General features: G+C 50.9%; 1 protein-coding gene across 1 annotated transcript in view; it reads left to right on the top strand.

The window, feature by feature from the left end:
- The first annotated feature begins 336 nt into the window (after positions 1–336).
- PRICKLE2 (prickle homolog 2 (Drosophila)) overlaps positions 337–18,952 on the top strand; it is a 31,023-nt gene continuing 12,407 nt past the window's right edge. The window contains exons 1-6 of the mRNA XM_010078430.1: positions 337–513; positions 12,110–12,223; positions 13,940–14,077; positions 14,412–14,615; positions 16,286–16,472; positions 18,763–18,952. The exon at positions 18,763–18,952 is cut by the window's right edge and continues 668 nt beyond it. Of these exons, the coding sequence (XP_010076732.1) occupies positions 382–513; positions 12,110–12,223; positions 13,940–14,077; positions 14,412–14,615; positions 16,286–16,472; positions 18,763–18,952 (965 nt within the window). The 5' untranslated portion in view covers positions 337–381. The remainder of the gene's footprint in view (positions 514–12,109; positions 12,224–13,939; positions 14,078–14,411; positions 14,616–16,285; positions 16,473–18,762) is intronic.

The following is an 18,952-nucleotide window of genomic DNA, read 5'->3' on the forward strand; positions in this document are numbered from 1 at the left end:
CCGGTCAGCACCGGGCGGGCGCATGGCCCTCGCCTGTGCTGGCCCCTGGAAATACTCCTCGTGGTGCAGTAAAGGGACAAGCGATTACATATCCCCAATCACTGGGCAGTTGTACTCAGCTTGATTGCCAAGTGTTGTTACAGCAAATATGGTCTTTTATTTCCTCCTTGTGAGAGAGGCAAATTCTGCACTAGAAAATGCCTGAGCAATAAAAAAAGAGTTGAGTTCAGTACCTGCAGGCCAGCAACTGGCAGGAATCGCTTTGCTTTCTTATTTAAAGTACAACTCACTGGGACATCTCCTCTTTTTCCTCTCTCCTCGCCTTGCAGGAAGATTTGCCTTCACTGTAAGTGCTCCCAGGAAGAGCACATCGTAACAGTTATGCCTCTGGAGATGGAGAAGACTGTCACCAAGCTCATGTTTGACTTCCAGAGGAATTCGACTTCTGATGACGACTCGGGCTGTGCCTTGGAAGAGTACGCATGGGTCCCCCCGGGCCTGAAGCCCGAGCAGGTAACGATGACACCACCCAGTGACCAGAAATAAATTGGTTTAATGTGATTTTTGGAAATAGTTGCCCTGATTTTTCTTCTAGGGGTTCGAGTACTTGTTGCATGCGGCTCTGTTTCTGGGTGCACTCTGGTCTGAATGCACTAATGAAATGGAGATGCCATCCTTGCAGGAGTTGTGTTTTTCTGTGTCTGCAGATGTAATTGGTAATTGAGGGGGGGGAAACAAAATACTTCCAGGATGGGGTTTGTTGTTGTTGGGCCAGGGAGCAGATACAGACATACCCACTACTGTTTCATGGTGGAAAAAAAAAATGGTGGGACTCTAGCGTTCCCCAGGGATTTGGTGTTGTGCCCCCCTGGACCACTCTGCTCTGTGGTAAGGGCAGGCAGTCAGAGCTGGTAGATGACTCTGAAAAATGGGCCAAAGTCTTTAAGGTTGGGTTTTTCCAGCAGGATGTGTGTGTCTTACTGGAAGGAATTGCTCAAATGAAGTTCAGGTCTCTCCGTACGGGAATTGAGCGGGATGGATTAGACCTCAGCATGCTGTCTGTGCAGAGCGCGCGTTGATTCCTGCTCCTTGCAGCTTACATGGTTCCTTTGGTTTTTATGCTGATCTTTTACATGTTCGACTCAGAACTTAATTTGCAGAGGAGATTGCAAAATTAGCTTAGCCTTGATAATTGCTATGGCAATCATTTTCAGCTGTGTAAGGAGGCTGCGAGAGGGTGGAAAGCTTTCATTCTTGCTGTTGTAGTTGCTGTCCTTAAGTACTGTGTTTTCCTGAGCTTTTATTCAGAAGGGCTTAGGCATTTCCTGAAATATTTTGGCAGCGCCTGTAGGCTGTAAATATTATCTGTCTGGTTAGAGAAAATCCAGTTGTTTGGTGGGGTTTTTTTTTCCTTCTTGTCTTTACAAGCCTTGCTCAGGTCTTGCTTGAAACTCCACAGCACTGTGTGTTCATTTGGTGCCATCCAACCGTGCAAATCAGGCAGCAGCCTTGTTTTCTGTCACCTTCCTTATGTCAGTGGCTCCCTTTGTGCCTCTCAAGAGGTACAAGACAGAGAGCGTGGACAGATGCAGATGGTCCTGAAGTATGGGGACATGAACCACTTGGGTTCTGGGGTTTTGGGAGTCCCCTTGGAGGGACCGTACCCAAGCTGGTGCCACCTGCTCTCGGCACTGCCTTCTGTCCAGGCATGTCGGTGGCTTCTGGAGCCCAAGCTGGCCCATGTCTCCCTGTAGCTTTGGGTGGAAATACAGATATTTAGTGACACATGGCACCTGACCGGGTAGACATGGTCTCTGATGAGTACAGTATGGCACGGACAGCAATTAAAACCCACTTCCAGCATGGTGGTGACATATTCCAGAAGACCTGGATGCTTCTTTGATCTCTCAGGTGCTTTTAAAGAAATAGTGTGCCTTCAGAGAGCTTAGGATGTTCAGGAGAAAAAAAAAAAAAAAAAAGTCCATTAGCTCTAGCAGTAGGTGCTGACATCTCATGCATCACCCAGGTTAAGGTATTTTTAGGTTCTTCCAGCATCTGTTTCTTGCAGAGGTCACAGTGCTCCTCGATACGAACACCGGCTTTCTCATGACGCTCCTCTGTCTGCGTTGCTGGGTCTTTTTAGCAGATTTGCCACTTCAGACCTGTCTCTGATCACCATGGAGATGAAGAGCAGCCGTAAGCAGAGCCTAAGACAGACACTGAAATCCTTCCAGCATAGCTCATCCGCCAGCACTTTCAGGACCTTTCACGCATTAGATGAGCCTCTGAGGAGACAAAAGCAAGGTGTGACTTCTCTGGGCTGTGGAAGAGCCACCACGCAGGGCTGGGGGCTGTCCCCAGGTGAAGAGCAGAACCCTGAATTTCTCCAGGAGTCACCACCTGCCTGGGGTGTCGCAGGGCTGGGGGTGCCCCAGGGTGCAGGAGGGTGCTGTTTGCTCTGCAGCGACTTAGTGGGGCCATGCAAGGCTGCAGACAGACGTGTGGCTTTCTGGTCGATGAGTCAGGTGTGTGTACGTGATGTGGAGTCTCTGGAAGGCTGGTGTCTGCCACGGAGCAGCTGGTGGGCTCTGCTCCACTTGAGGACACTGCTGTCAGGCTGGGCTGAAAATACAGCTTTGCTGGCAGTGAATTTTTCTTTGCCTTCTGCTGTTTCACTGTCGTATTTCTTTGACATGAAACAGATGAAATGAAACAACTTTTTCTGCAATATTCTACTTTATTAAAATCTCTACACAGCGTTATGAGCTGGGGAGGTAAGTGGTCCCCTGAAAGACTAATGCAGTCGTCTATTATACTTGGACGACAGCCTTCCTACCTCGCTATTCTTGGGAGACAGCATTCACATCTCACTCAACGCAGCAATTTACAGGATTTCAAGGGGAGGAAGTTGGCCAACAAACATGACATCGGGTTTTGGCAGTTTCCGTAGGTCATTTCAGAAATTGGAGAGTCCCTCCAATCCATAGCTTAAAATATTAAATATAACCTAAAGGGGAGTCGATCCAAACCTACAAAGTCTCCCTGTATTCCTGGACACTAATTCAGGCATCAGCTGGCCTGTGGTACATGTCAGCTACGTGAAAATCATGGTGATTGCTTAATGCCCCCTATTGAAGAGAAAAAAAGCGTTGGTCCAGTGTTCACAGAGAATGATCCAGACATTGCATTGAAGAGCAAAGCTGAAAGAGGTTGTCCCTTATATTAGGGCTCATCAGTGTGCAGCACTGCAAAGTGCTTTACACAACAGCTATAAATATTGTGTTTTTATAAATATGTTTGTAACACAGGGATGAAAATGGAAATATCAAAAATGTTATAATAACACTGCATAAAGTATGGTAAAAATTCATCTGGAAAGCTGGCTAAAACTTAGGACCTCTCTGCTGGAGAAAGAGGGGTATGAACTGGAAGGAGACTGGAAATGTTATTTTGTTGAGGAGCCTAGAAGAGCTTGGTTTGTTCAGCCTAGCAAATCGAAGGGTTATGATCACTGCCTATGCATTAGATGAGGAAAAGCAGTTACTCAAGCTCCAACTTTGGCACAAGAACATAGATAGAAACTGGCTCCGAATGCATTCAGGCAGGAAATTGGAAGAGGTTTCAAACCATCAGAGGTGTAAGGCTCAGCGGCAACCTGCCAACAGGGAGAGCGATGGGTAACAACCCAAGACTGAGCTCCGTAAATTACAAGGTGATTAGAAAATGTGGTTTCTTGTAATAGCAGTCGGCTGCACAGGATGGCCAAGAGGCTCCTGTGGGCTCTAATCCCACTTGGGTTGGACCTGGATGAAAAGTTGACTTACGGCAGAAGAGGGACTTCTCTTCTGGAAGATACGGACGGAGATGGGAATGGGAGAGGTGGCTGTACAGGAGGCCAGGCAGAAGCTTGAGATGTGGGCTTTGACAAATACTCTTTTTTTCCTGCCTGCCATTCAACAACCAGATAAAGAAGTAAGTGTGAAAGCCTTGAAGTGGGCAGACACCAACAGAAACGTGTCCTCAGCAAAGCAAAATCCCAGCCCGGGCCTGGCTGCGAAGACGGGGGAGGGCCATTTCAGGAGCCAGTTTGTCTGCTGGGGCTGGCAGCCCGACAGCTGATCCTCCTTGCACTGACATAAGTTTGAGGGCAGATGCTTAAAAATAAGTACTTTTATGATGTGTTTTTCACATTTTCAGGCAAGGCATGTGTAAATCCATGTGAATGCGCAGCCTTGAATTCCTTGTGCCTGTGGTTTGGAGAAATCCAAAGGGGTTATAACATGCCAGCTTGAATTTCTGAATACAAGGGATTTTTGAGGATTTCTGTCTTTATTGTGTCTCAATAATAGGAGCAGCTGGTTATGGGCACTGATTTCCCATTAAACAAAAGATGGGGCTCTACTTCAGCTGCAGTGTGGCTTTCTGTATGGCTCCAGCGCGCCAACATTCAAGACCCTTCTATGCGCCATAAGAACTTAATTCCCTCTTGCTGTCAGCACCATTGCTCTGATCAAGTCCCTGAAAAAGTAAGAGAATCTCGTCTGAGCTAAAATCAGTAGGATGAAGGTTCAAGGGACCATTTTCCTCTAAGGCGGCCATTAGAGCTGGGACCTCAAGAGCTTTGCGCTGTGGTGTGAAACTCCTGGCTGTCACAGGGAATTTATTCAGGGGCTAACGTACCTGTTGATTCCTGTTCTGTGTCTTTTGTAAGACCTATGGCAAGGGCTGGTGTTATAAAACCTCCAAGCTTCATCAGTTGCTGTTCAGATCACGAGCTGAGGAAAGGAGAGCGGAGATGAACCTACACTGAACATGCATTTACACCTTACCTAAAGATACCCACTTCCACCACCTTGGTGTGGTAGAAACAGCATTATCTGGGCCAGTTGTCTCGGGGGGACATGTGCCTCACTTGTGGCGGTGTGTTACAGTCAAGTGCATTTTACCTTCTCGTCCTTTCTTGAGCCCTATAAGCTCAGCAAACTGTTTCACTTCTCAGGAGACCGAAGTCTTGTGTGCAGTAAAGAGGGAACAAAACAGCCCAAAGCAACCTTGTACCTCAAGCCTGCATCATAATGGGGAGCAGATAAATTTATGGCCAGGTAGAGGAAGGACAAAAGCCCCATGAAGAGCTCTACCGTCCTTGGTCCTGAGCGCAGAGCCGGCCGGATGGGGAGCCATGGGCGCTGGAGGCTGTAACTCGTGTGCCGCTGCCAGGAGCTGCAGCCAGCTCTCGCTCTATGCCTTGCACCCATGCACACTGTAGTATTTTACCCAAAAGCTGCATTTCAGCACATTTCCAAAAGCTCTCCAGTTTCATTTTAAGGTAGGCTAAGTCCATCACCTCCCCAGTGAACTCTCAGTATCTAAATAGCCTGGCAGTTAACAGCTCTTATTTCAAGGCTGGAGCTGTCTAAATCCAGCCTCCGGGCACCGGATCGTGCCGAACGCTTGCCAGCCGGACAGAGCAGCAATCCTCCACATGAAGCGGTTTTTCTGTGGGCGATGCATGACCTGGGGTGGGTTAGGAGGTCCTGGAGCTGTTCCCTCTGCCCTGGAGTGGAGCGGATGGAGGAGGTGTGAGTGTATTCCTTGCTGGGGGGGGAAAAAAAAAAAAAAGTGGCAAAACCACTGGGCTCTGTTTCTGTGTCCTGGAGCATTTGCCTGATCGTTGTGAGCCGATGGAAGCTGTTAAAATTATTTAATCCTTGAACAATCTTGTTACCAAGGAGGGAATCAGTTGCTTTTGGTGGGCCACAGAAACAAAACCTGATAGGGTTTGCGTGGTTCTTAAATCTGAAATAGCTGCGTGGTGGGCAGCAGAGGTAAGAGAGAGGGGAAGAGCAGGGAGTGGAAAAGAAAACAGAGAAATCCCAGACTACACAATGTAAACTTGTCCTGGAGCCTTATTCCAGTGTAAAATTACAGGTTTTCCTTGTTGCAGCATTGTTCTAATACACTACCTCGTGACTTAGAGATATAGGAGGATTTGAAGTGGAAGACCCAGGGGAATTATCAGCTGTGATCAGTGCAGCCGATGATCATTATAATTGCTGGTGCTCCTGGGGATGCTGAGTGCCACAAGAGCGGCTCCGCCGGTCAGCACCTCGCAGCACAAAGACCGCTCTCGGGTGCTTTTGAAAGCTCTGTTTCTGACTTCTTTTAATCCAAATTCAATTTCTGCTTAAAAAATAAAAATCATGGCATGCGCTTTCACAAGTCTAAAACTTGTGGATGTACGGCCTTCATTCAAATGTTCTCCTTTGATGCCAGCAGGAAGCAATGTTTCCGCAGGATCTCTTACAGACCCAGAACTGCTCCAAAGGCTTGGCAGGAATGGATGTCGTTCTCAACGGACAAGCAGCAACGCTCGGCTGCTGTTAGCCATGGGAGAGAAGCGCACGGAGAGCCACAGAGCATGCCAGAACAAATAACACTTAGGAAAATTATTTTTCCTTTGTTCCTTGCCTTTGTCCCTGTGACTCGGGAGCGGGTTTCCGAGAGCAAACCCAGCATTGCAGGGCGTCGGACCGCCCGGCGCCGGGGATTGCATCCGCCTCCTGCCGCTGCCTACAGCACACAGGCACGGTCACAGATCTGGGGTGATAACGGTCTTCTCCCAGCTGGGGCTGTGGGGTCTGGGGGTGACCCCGGCTCCCTCCCGGGCTGCGTGCCTGGCTGCATCCCCGTGCTTGGCCGACCCAGCCAGCAGTTCCTGCTCTCCTCTCCGTTTCGGAGCATCTGGCCTTGCTGCAAGGATTGTTTTGCTTCAAGAAATAAATAAGTGCTTTGTATCCTAACGGCCACGGAAAAGGAGGACGTGCCAGAGTTGGGCCAAAGCACACTGAACCCATTTTCCAGTTTCACACGTGCTGTCATCTGTGGAGCTCGTGCGGGAGCCTGCGTGTACAAGCACTTGCAGCATTTTGCAGACATGTTGAGAGGCTTTTTTGGGTTTTTTTTCCCCTTTGCTCTGCAAGGGAGGCCAGCAGGGATGAGAGGAATACTGAAGACACCAGATTCATTTCTCTGTTGATTTTAAGTGCTTGGTATAAAAGATCATTTAATGCCTGACGTGCGGTTAAATGCCAGTGCTGGGGAGGAGCAGGCGAGCCACAGGAGCGGCCCTGCTTGCCCGGGCCAGCACGGGCTTGTCAGAGCCACTGGCCGCCTTCCTCCTGCTGCAGCCAAAGCTCCTGGGAGCTCTCAGGCAGCGAGCTGGGGCACAGGGCCACGAGCAAATGTCCCCACGTGCATGCGCCGGCAGCCGCTGCTCCACACATCATTGCAGAGGCAGCTCCCTGCACCGGCGTGCAGGTACCTCCCTGGGTGACATGGGGTGGGCTGCTGGCGCTGTGGGACCCCTGGCATGGTCCTTATGGAAATGATGCTCTCCTGGGCACGGGGGGATGATGGAGAATGTCGGCGTGCCTAGATTTTGAGCAGATTCCACTGCATGTGATGATTTACCATGCAGTGCCTGAGTGGTGGCTGACCCACCAAGGTCCCTGTTTTGGGGACATCCATGTTCAGGCAGTCTGCTGCACGCAGGCTGGTGCATACTGCCCTCGCAGGGTTCTTTGCAAAGGCCTTGCAGCTGGTTTTGCAGTTTGTTTGGTTTCATGAGAACCAGGCAGGATGGCCCAGCTGGATGTGTCGGAGCTGTTACAGCTGAGCAAGTCGGCACCCATCGGCTGAGCCCTGCCAGGACACCGCGAGCTCCTTTGTAGTCCATCCCAGCGGTACAGTCATCCCAAACCCGGTTGGGTGGGTGCATTCGGTAGGGGTGTTGTACTCGGGGCGAGTACAACCCCATGCTGCTTCCCAACAGCAATTCATGGCATAAGGAACAAGATATTTCCCCTCCGCCCCCTTTAATTCATTGATCAAAGAGATTCTTCATCAACAGCTTAAATTCACAGGCTGTTTGCAAACTTTTCTGTCTAGGAGGAGGTGTTAAGACTTTGCCCACAGAGGTGCTGGCGTGGGTTTTGTCTTTGGTCACCCCCGGGACTGCCAGGAGAGCTGCAGTCCCGCCTTTATTTAGCAGGGACGGGGTAGGTTTTTAAGCTGTCAAAGTTAAACTGGAAACACACCCCAAAACTAGGAAGACTGCAGAACACAAAGGCATTTGTAAACTAATGTAATTACTTTCCTCAATGCCTTTGAATAAAGTTGGCTCCACTTTAAAGGCTTTTTCCTACCCTCATTTTGCATTACGTTCTTTCCTTTCTCCTCGTTTCTTTTTTAATTTCTGTCTCCCCCCGCCCTGTGCCCTCCCCTTTTAACTCCAAGCAGCTGTTCATTTCCAAAACGTGTATCAGTTTTCCTGAGCAGCACTTGGCATTTGGACATTTTCCTTTTGAAGGTGAGAATAACACCCTGGGAAGGTGGATATCTGCTGTGCTGGTTTCTCGTGACGCAGAGTCTGTCCGAGTGCCTGGGAGACCTCCCCGGGGCAGGATGGGGCTTGCCTGGCCAGCCAGTGTCCCACGGCACCCAGCACCCACAGCTGGCCACCGCACTGGCCAGCACGTCCCTGTGGCATCCAGGGCTTCGTCATGTTGGCTGAAGCCTTATTTTAATTCAGCCTGATGTTTTCCAGATTCCTCTGGAGTTTCTCCCATCCAGATGTGAGCAGAGGTCAGAGCAAAGAGGGGCAAGTGGGGAAACCGAGGACAAAACGGAGCCTGGCCCCACACGTGACTTGCGTGTGTTGGTGATGGTTGTTAGGATAATCATGGCCAGAGCAGTTCTCTCGTGAGGGGAAACAGCAGGATGTGGAGCTGCTGCGTGGTACGGCAGAAGTATTTAATAATAAAACAGTTAAAGATACGGCATGATTTAAAAGGGATATGTTATCCCTCCTGGGTCATTGCCCCACGCTGTTTTCCTTATCTGGCTGCAGCTCATGTTGCAGAGCCACTAAGGTCAGTGCAGAGCTGTGGGCTGGTGCTTGGGGGGTCCGGATCAGGCTCTTTGGCCGCAGTGGCCCTGGGAGGCTCACTGGCTGCACAGGCTTGTGCACGCTCCGAGCCGGAGCTGGACGGAGGAGGAGTTATTTTCCTGGAAAACCCTGACCTTTTGTACAAAAGCAAAGTGCAGACTGAGCAGTTTTAGTTTTCCAGTGAGTTCACATTTTCTGCAGGCCCTTTCCCTGAAAAGGCAGATTTATCTGAAATTCCTCCTTTTCCTTCTTTATATTTCCTTATTGAGCATCCCAGCTGGGCTGTGCCAGCCCAACTGCTGGCCACTTGCTGACGGGGTCGGAGATGCTGTCGGTGGCTGGCTGAGCACGGAGGCAGGGGATGCTGGCAGCCTGCGCCCCATCCCTCCCGGGCTCTGCTCTCCCATCTGAACCAGGCACATCCCAAAGGGAATCAGTGATGGATGAGAGAGCATATTTGCACAAGCCTGAATTAACATCAACCCAGGCCAGGGATCCTTCTGCTCTTCACCTACACTCTGGCTGGACCTCTCAGGGTGGCAGTGATGCCCCAGGTGAAAGGATGTATGTGTCCCCCTGGTTCAGGCTGTCCCCAGGAGGGATGGTGAGTGTAAAGGCAACGGTGGAGGAAGCCACCAACAGGCATAAAGAAAGGGTTTTCTCCCCACGAGATGTCCCATGGGTGCTGGGCAAGGACTGACAGCCTGTGCTCCATCCCATGAGCACCCATGCGGAAGGTCTCTTTGGCTGATGTGGATCCAAAGCAAACCCTTTCAGGTTATTTCAGGCAACAGAACACAGGTTGAAGCTTGTTATATATTATTTTGGTTTGCTTTTCAAACCAAATTGCCCATCCCTGCTGAGCTATGTTGTTGGTGTGATGGGAGCCAGTTCCTGCGGACCTGCTGAGACTAAATAGAAAACTTCCCAGCGGAAGCAGGAGCGGAGCTGGGCACGTACATCCCACAGCGTTGGGCTCCAGGAAGGCAGCGCCCAGGCTGCCAAAGGAAAAACTCACATCCTGCTTTTTGCCCAGGGTGAGCATCTTACAGCTTGTTGCATTAGGGACTGGAGCAGCCTGATGGAATTTGGCGGCTCTTCAGAAAAAAAAAAAAAAAAGTTATTCCTAGTCCCCGCCAACTTCAAGGACTCAGTAGGCAAAAAAACTTCATTGCAAGAAATAAAAACACAAACTAACCAACCTGAGTGCTGGGGAAAGCGAGCAGCCTCTCTGCACGTGGGGAGTTTGGCAAGAGAAGTCAGCAGGCGTCTGTACCAGCCGGGAAGGTGCAGTGTGGTGGCCTGGCCACCATCGCCAGGAGATTTTCAACTGCAAGCTCTGCTATGGACTGGCTGCATGAACTCAGGGAGCTCATTTAACATTGTTAAACTGCGAATAGCCCTTTCCAGTGCGTGTATTTGCTACCTCATGTAACGTGTCATAAGAATTTAAGTGTTTTTAGTGTGCTTTGATGTCCCTGGATGAAGGATGCTCTATAAATGCAAAGTAAGTATTCTAATGTACATAGTTTGTTTTCTTTTTAACATAACAAAATACTTAGCAGCCTTTCTTTCTTTGACAGTTTCCATAGCTGGTGGGTCTGTTTCTGCTGTGCCTTAGTAAAACAAATTTAGGGTTTCACAGTGGCATATGCTCAGCGTGTTCCTCAGCTTCATGACCCAAGCACTTCCCTTGTCATCAGCACTGCAGAGTTACAGGAGGAAATCTGCTAAAAATCTCCCTTTCCACAAAACCTACTGATGGGGAAAAGTGGATGTTAGGGTCGGTTTGTAGGGGAACCATAAAATGAGAGGAAAAGTGATTGCAAGCACTGGAGCAGCTCTGCTCCCAGGTAGCTCTGCATGAAACCAGGGAGAGAGCTGAATGCAGAGTAATTCTTCCTGAATAATGCTGGGTTTGGATATTTATTCTGGAATACAAAGTGATTTCTTTCTGTTGAAGGTGGCTCCCTGTATAAGCCATCCCCAGCAGCCTGCGAGCCCATGGGAAGCTGCCTCCCCTGCCAGCCAGCCCTGTGTGACCTGCCTCTGCATCCCCATCCCTCGCGGTGACCCGCGGTGGCTTGTCATCCCGCAGATGCTGCGGGGTTGTGCAGGCAGAGAGGACTTCTCTGGGGACAGCCAGCCCAGGTGGTGCTTTTTAGGCCAAAGCCCAAAAGGTACAGCGAGGGAAAAAGCAGATCAGAAGCCACTGCAAAGCAAGCATCATTTGGGAAAAGCCGTGCGAAAGCCGCAGGCGGTGCAGCCGCTCTGGAATGAATTGCTGCAGTGTCTGAGAGCCGAGGGAGCAGCTCAGGGGGGTTAATCCCACCGTGGCAAAAAGCAGAAAGCTGTATGCACCGGGAAAAAACACTCTGTAGCCAAGCAGAGATTTAAGGAAGCCGTTCATCCCTCTGCTCCCGGCCGAGCATCCAGAGGCATCCGAGGCTGCAGAGAGTCCTGATCCCAGCCAAGCAGCCAGAGCTTTCCCTTACCTTTACCTTCTCCTGGTTCTTCACATGCTGTTCAGCATCACCGCGGCTGTTCAGGAGCTGATCCTCGGCCAGGGAGTCCCGTCCCGGTGCCTGGCCCAGCCCCCGCCCCGGCCCCTGGCCCAGCCCCTGAGTGCACGTCGCAGGTGTGGCAGTCAGAGGAGAGACGCTGGGGTTCAGGGTGTGCTTCCTCTCCAGGCTGCCTTTTTAATAGCTGCTTTTAATTATACGCTCTGAGACGAAAGAGAAAAACCAAGCCTTCCAACAGATTTCTATCTGCTGTTTATTTCCACAAATTGCTGCAGAAAAAAGCCTGGAGGGTTTTGATGGAGGTGGAGGGTGAGATAGCCGGCAACACGGAGGCTGCCGGGGCGCAGCCTTTTTAACCTCCCCTGCCGAGGCAGGTGCCGACACATCCCCGCAGCCGGCGAAGCATGCTAACGCTATGGAGGCTGACCGAGCAAACGGTAACGCGCCTTGCCAGGGCTGCCACCTCTCTTTTTTGGTGGAGAAAAGGCCATAAAAGCAAAGCAGCACCTGGCTGTATTTCCTTGCTTGAAATCATGGGGGAGACCCAGCTCCTGCTGGCTTGGGGGATGGCTGCTGGCTGGGCAGGGGGGCACGGGCTCGGCCAGGGAGCCCCACTGCAGCCCCCTCTCTTGCTCCGTAGGTGCACCAGTACTACAGCTGCCTGCCCGAGGACAAGGTCCCCTACGTCAACAGCCCGGGAGAAAAATCTCGCATCAAGCAGCTTTTGCACCAGCTGCCACCGCACGACAATGAGGTGAGTATCCAAAAAGTGGCCGGGGACATCCCTGAGGGTGGTGGGTGGATGGGGAGGGGACACACCTCCTGGGGTTGCCCATGGGAAACTTGGCTGGTCCTTTCTCAGCCCTTTCTGCTTTTCAGGGAGATTTGCTTGGTCGTGTTGCTATTTAAGTGCTGTATTTGCTCCCTGCTTCAATTGTGTTGGAGGTGGGAGTTGTTTCTTTCGGAAGTTAAACATTTTTAAATTGCCTTTCTTCAGTTCTCTGAAATAAAAGCATTTTTTTTAGCCCTTGGAATTTTTTTAGCCCTTTAGCCAAAGCCACGTTAAAAGTGGTTTGAAATGCTGTTGAGATCAGCTAGTCCCAGATCCAAAGTTGCAAAAGCCTTTTCCCAAGCGCTGTTTCCTGCTCACCGTGGGAGTGGGAGCGTGTGTGCCGAGGAGGGGTTCACCCGGGCTGAGCCCTGTGAGCCGGCAGAGCCTGGCAAGGCAGAGGTTGAGTCAAGATCAGTCAGAGCAAATAAACCTTCTGATGTGTCACAAGAACGATGTGAGGCAGCAAAAAGGGTCCGGTCTTTGATGCCCTGTTCTTGCCAGTGAGAACATTGGCTTCTGGTAGCCCGCAAAATTTCCCTGTGTAAACAAAAAAAATCATTTTCATGCTGCTTTCTGAAGAAGCCGCTCTGGAAAATACGTGCAGGTAACTTGTTTGATCTAGGTCAGATTTTAACGAGTTTGCCTGTGCGTGGCTGGGTGCCATGGGCACAGCGCTGCCAGCGCCGGGGGAGCTCCCCGCACCAGGCAGGGGCTTCTTCCCCTGCACCCTCCGGCCCCAACCTGCCCACCCGCCTTTCCTGGCAGCTGCTGAAACCCCACAGCCTCCAACAGATGAAAAACTTAAGAATAAATAGACACAAACACTGCTACTGCAGCCCGTGCTGCTGCAAGCGGGAGGCACGAGTCTGCGTGGATTTTCTGCAAACTGGCAGATTTTGCATCCGGTTCCCCCTCGTGCTCAGTTTCTCTCCTTTACAAGTTGAAGGTGTGTTGGGTGTTCATGTGAACAGTCCTGCTCTCTCCCTGAGCCTGCTCTCCAAAGTAACGGAGGCTGGATCGGGCACTGGTGCTACACGTGGCCGCCTTGGCTCTTCAGTTGTGTTCTCCGTTGAGATGCAATCAGCCAAGAGCTAAGCCTGCAGGGTGGAAATGGCCAGGAAAACCTCAGAGTTTCCTAAGCTTTGGGGAAATTGCGTTGTTCATTGTTTATATCCTTTTATTTTACTTATTTCCTTATTACCTTCCAACATAGAGGTTTTGCAAATGTGGAAACGTGAGCCCAAGCTGGAAGAATAGTTGGAGTTCCCACATAGCTGGGCCTCCATCATTTACACAGGGAAAATGGGCTGCGCCCTTGGAATCCAATAAAATATTTTGAAGCTGCTGTAAGACTTCTGCCATAGGGAGGAAGCAGGGAAACCATCACTCTGATTGCTGGGTCTGGGTGGGACTCTGAGGACCTAGACTTTCCTAGAAACCTAGTACCCTTTCTTCTCATCTCTACCTATTGAAATTTTGGCCCAACCCCAGGATGACTGGAGCCCAGAGAGCTGCGTTTCTCCAGCCTTCACCTCTGTGTGACCCCCTTGCAGAGGTTTGCAGAGCTGGTGGGATGGTGGCCCGCTGTCTGGGGTGCCGGGGACACCCCTCCCACCCAGCATCACTTGTGTTTTTCAGGTCCGCTATTGCAATTCGTTGGATGAGGAGGAGAAGAGGGAGCTCAAACTCTTCAGCAGTCAAAGGAAGAGGGAAAATTTGGGGAGAGGCAATGTCCGGCCGTTCCCCGTGACCATGACGGGAGCCATCTGCGAGCAGGTGGGTGGCAGCTGACGAACTGGTGCAAGCGGAGCAGCTTTTACATCACCAAAGTTAATCAAAGCTCACAGAAGCAGCACCTGGGGTCCTTTGGGGCGCATGCCAAGAGTACCCCACATTATTTTATGTGGAGCAGTCACTTTAGCTCCCAGCCTTGTGCAGGGGGGAAGCTGTTCATATCCTGACCATAAAATGGGGATGAAATGAAGTTAAGAGACAGGAGAAAGGAGCTGTGAATTAGCACCTGCTTCTGCTGCGGTTGCTAAAGCAGCCGGTTGGCGATGGGCGGCAGCGGGCTCGCTCACCCCCCGTTAAACCCCAGCTTTTCTGACAGTGCGGCGGCCAGATCAACGGAGGGGACATGGCAGTCTTTGCTTCACGAGCGGGGCATGGCGTCTGCTGGCACCCTCCCTGCTTCATCTGCAGCGTCTGCAACGAGCTGCTGGTCGACCTGATCTACTTCTACCAGGACGGGAAGATCTACTGCGGCAGGCACCACGCCGAGTGCCTCAAGCCCCGCTGCGCGGCGTGCGACGAGGTAAGAGCCGGTTTCTGCCAGGGAAAAGAATGGCATGAGAGGGTACCCCTTGCCAGCTGGATATTTCCCCTCTGTCCACTCTGGTCTCTGTGTGGAGGCATGTGAAATACAATAGTTGGCTTTGCCATGGGTTCATGCAATCTTTTCCTGGGGTTCCAGGTTGGCATCTCGGGGATTTTTAGGTGCAGTGTGCCCAGAGCTGTTCTGAGATAGACCCTCAGCTACACACAGGGACCTGGGGTTGGGGGGGTTTCCATGAGCATTTCCAGGAACAGCACACCCCCCGTGCTGGGTGATTTGAGGTGGTGGTCCCCCCTTCTCCTCTGTGTCCCCAGAAGAAGCCTCTGGTGGAATGAGTGCTGTGTTTCCTACAAGACGGTGGTGTCTGAGTACACACGGAGCTGAAACAGGCTTTAAGAGAAGAGATTAACAGGCTATAGGAAGCTGAACAAATGGAATACAAAACGAATATAGAAAACCGTGGAGAGTAGCCTCTGAGCATTTCTCAAGTGTCAATCTCTGTTTAAAAGGCTGGTGAAGGAAATTGTTCTGGCTTTTCAAGTTATGAAAACTGTAGTGTGGAAAACCATATGTACTATAAAATACCACGTCCCATCGATACAAGCGTGTAATAGTAAATATCCAAGGCTACATGCACTTCAAATATAAAGAGCATTGACGTATGTATCCAATTAAATTTGTAACGTTACCAGTAAAAAAACAACTCCTAACCATTCCACTGGCCCTGTTTCCTTGTGGCTTAGGCTGAGTAATTTTTTTTATGTACTTTTTATCCTTGCAAATCCTCATACAAGTCTTTCATTCAGCCCCTTCTTTAACACGTGCTTCTTCCCCTGAAATATCCAGCACTAATTGCAAGAAAGAGTAACTCAGGGGTAAGAGGAACTGCAGGGGAAGAGCTTTTGGAGTGACCTGTGCTGGGACAGAGAGACCGGCCACTGCTTGCTCCTCTGGCTTGGCTTTGGGAGCGGAGATGGGCTGGGGATGGGAAGCAGAAACAGCGAGAAAGCATCTGCTGAAACCATCTTAGGTGACTGTTTCACCAGCCCACCCTTAACAGCCCTCCGTGCCTCAGTTTCCCCACTGGTATAGTGACTGCTATGATCTTTATAAGCACACGGGCTGGGGTAGAGGCAATGGTGAGGAGCCAGGTAGCTCCGTCTTCTCTCCCCTCCAGGGAGCTGCCACTTGTCCTTGTGTTTTCACTCACCCTTTGTACTCGGGTCCTTGTTTCACAGATGGGTAAATGTGTTTCAGTAAGTGGCTACTCTGTTCTTCAAAAGCCCTCCAGATCGATAGGTTGTATATAAGCATGTTTATTACCCTGATCGACCCCTTGTGCTGATGGATGTGTTTACAAGCCTGTTACTGTGAGCTCTGCATTAACGCTTTGTAGTCTGTGTGCTAACGTGGGTCCTGAGCTATTTCCATTTTAATGGATTTCCTTAAGAAGTGAGGGATGCCCCTGCCACAAGCCAAACCATGGGCTTCCATGCAGGAAGGGAGGGTTAGCTGTAAAATTTGGAGGTTGTATGAGAAAAGGGACACAGCTGCTGTGCACAGGCTGGAGACACAAAGGTTGGTGCTGCATCCCAGGTCCCCTCTCTGACCTCCTCTGTTACACTTTTTATGTTCTCCCCCTTCCCCAGATCATTTTTGCTGATGAATGCACCGAGGCCGAAGGGCGGCACTGGCACATGAAGCATTTCTGCTGCTTTGAATGCGAGACAGTGCTGGGGGGGCAGAGGTACATCATGAAGGACGGCAGACCCTACTGCTGCAGCTGCTTCGAGTCCCTCTACGCCGAGTACTGCGACACCTGCGCCCAGCACATCGGTACGAGCACGGGGCGGGAGGGGAGCGGGGCAAACCTCTGCTTGGAGGGTTGATTCTGCCAACAAGAGCTGTTGCGTTCAGTCTTTGACAATGACTTGGGGCTGTGGGCAGGACTGTCTGTGGCTGGGGTCTGCCCCAGCCCTGTGGCATCCAAAGAGGCTCGGTCACCTCTTGCATCTCACCAAGGAGCTAGTAGGGTAATTTGTTCGGTTAAAGCACTGCTTATCCCTTTGGAGAAGGGAGGACTATCAGAGAGCAACCTCAGGAGCTATTGCAACCAGTGAAAGCTTTCTCTGGTCTAATATAGTGCACGCTTTTTTCCTTTAAATCTCATTTTCCTGTAAACAGCGTGGCTCTTCTCAGATTTTTCACAGCCAAGCTTGCCAAAAGATCGCATGAGTTAATGAGCTACTGACAGCAAAGATGCTTGTTCATTAGGCATCATTATTATTTTGGTTTGCCTTTTTTAATCAACTCACAGGTAGATTTCTCAGACAGAAAGAAATAATGCACCAGAGCCCATCTATGTTTCTGGAACAGCAATTTAAAATAGACTTTATTCTGGGGGCTAGCTCCCCCCCCAGCACTCGGAGGGTGGTAAGCTGGGAGGGCTGGGAAGCCGCCTTGCTGCTCTGCCCGATCCCGTTTGCCACTTGGTTGAGCATTTGCACATGCTTGCAGGCACGCGAGCAGCCCTTTCTTTGTCCGTGGAGGTGAGCTCACGTGTTCAAATAATTCATAGGCTGCAGGGAACGAAAAAAAAAAAAACCACCCAACCATTTTGCTCTTGTGCAGAGGCCAGATGGCACAGGGAGGAAGACTCAGGGCTTCAGCAAAGCACTTGGAGGATGTGTTTGCTGTGACCTGCAGCACATCCTTCCCGAAAGCTCAGCTGCAGAGCGGTGAAGCAGCAGCTGTTAATGCTTCTCGCACGCTCCCTTCTCTCATGCGTCCATCTACTGTCCTCCCCTCCGTCTGTCTGGCTGGAGCCTGCCAACTGTCAAGTTTTGGGGGCAAAATGCCTGTTTTGGTGCATATCTGCATATTTCTAGCAAAGGAGGCATTGCAGCCATTTTGCTGCAAGTTGCTCGTAGTAGTCACTGAGTGTTGTGTGAAAGAGACACATAAATCAGAGGTTAGCACTGCTTGAGACTCGCAAGGCTTGGGTTGGGTAGTCGAGGACAGAGGAAGGAGGCTGTTCTCTTCCTCTGCGACATGGCTTCAGGGCACTGGAAAAGGAGCTGATAAAATCCCACCCACCGTCTTGTCTCTCTTTTGTCCACAAGCGCAGCACTCCAGTCTATATACAAAAACATTTTGCTCATTGTAAGGGAAGAAGAAAAAACCCAATTACACTAAAGCAAATATAGCTGGGAATAAAATGGACCACTGAAGTACGGTTCATTTGTAAATGATCCGGCGGCAGTCGGCCCCCTGCAATCCGGCTGCGGCGGGGGTGCAAGCCCGTGCAGCACACACGTGCAGTGCAGCCCCCGCTGTGCGGCCAGCCCGTGCCCTGCAAGGCAGTTTCTCAGGTAACGGGGGCTTTTGCCATGAACGGCTGCTTCAACAGATGAATAAATGTTATAATTGAAGCTTAGGGAGCTTTGCTCACGGCTCTGGCTGAAAGCGGTGTGCATGTGCTCCCGCAGCTCTGGCCGGTGCTGGTGAGCATCCCAGGGTTTCACTGGCAGGGGACAGGCTCTCTGCATCAATTCCCTTCTTAACGCAAGGGGCAGCCCAGGAAATGTGGCTGGGTGCAAGGCAAAGGAATGTACTCAGATCCCTGGGGCCAGATCTTTCCGCTCCCGTTTGGAGAAGGGGCCCCAGCAGCCAAAATCAAGTTAGGATGGGGCCATGGTAGCAGCCAGGGACAGGGATGTGATGCTCTGTTACGTACGTAACCAAGACAGCACAAATTCCTCATTATGGTTTGGTTGGAGGCTTTTTGTTTTTTTAAATAGGCAGCATATTATTGCTTTGACTTCAAGGGCTTGATGGAGAGCTGCTTGCATTCCTTTGCTTTATGATCGGAAATATCCCCATTTAATGTGAAATAGCTTGAGGCTGGGTTCTGCTGCCTTTGTCAACATCGAGCAGCTCCCGAGCAAAGGCCTGCAGCCTGCAAGGAATTAGAAATGGGCTTAACTTCACACATCGGAGAAACCCTCCTGAAGGGCTTCCGAGAGCAAGCCCAGGTGCGTGTTGCTTGTAGGGGATGCAGGTGTTAAGCGCGGCGCAGAGTGATGTACGCAGGCTAGCTCTGACGCTGTGCATCTTCCCCCTCGAGGTATCGACCAAGGCCAGATGACATATGACGGCCAGCACTGGCACGCCACCGAGACCTGCTTCTGCTGCGCCCAGTGCAAGAAGTCCCTGCTGGGCCGGCCCTTCCTGCCCAAGCAGGGCCAGATCTTCTGCTCCAGGGCTTGCAGCGTCGGTGATGACCCCAACGGCTCCGATTCCTCCGACTCGGCTTT

This window comes from Pterocles gutturalis, unplaced genomic scaffold (assembly GCF_000699245.1).
Source record: "Pterocles gutturalis isolate BGI_N339 unplaced genomic scaffold, ASM69924v1 scaffold343, whole genome shotgun sequence".
In the NCBI taxonomy this organism is placed as follows: Eukaryota; Metazoa; Chordata; class Aves; order Pterocliformes; family Pteroclidae; genus Pterocles; species Pterocles gutturalis.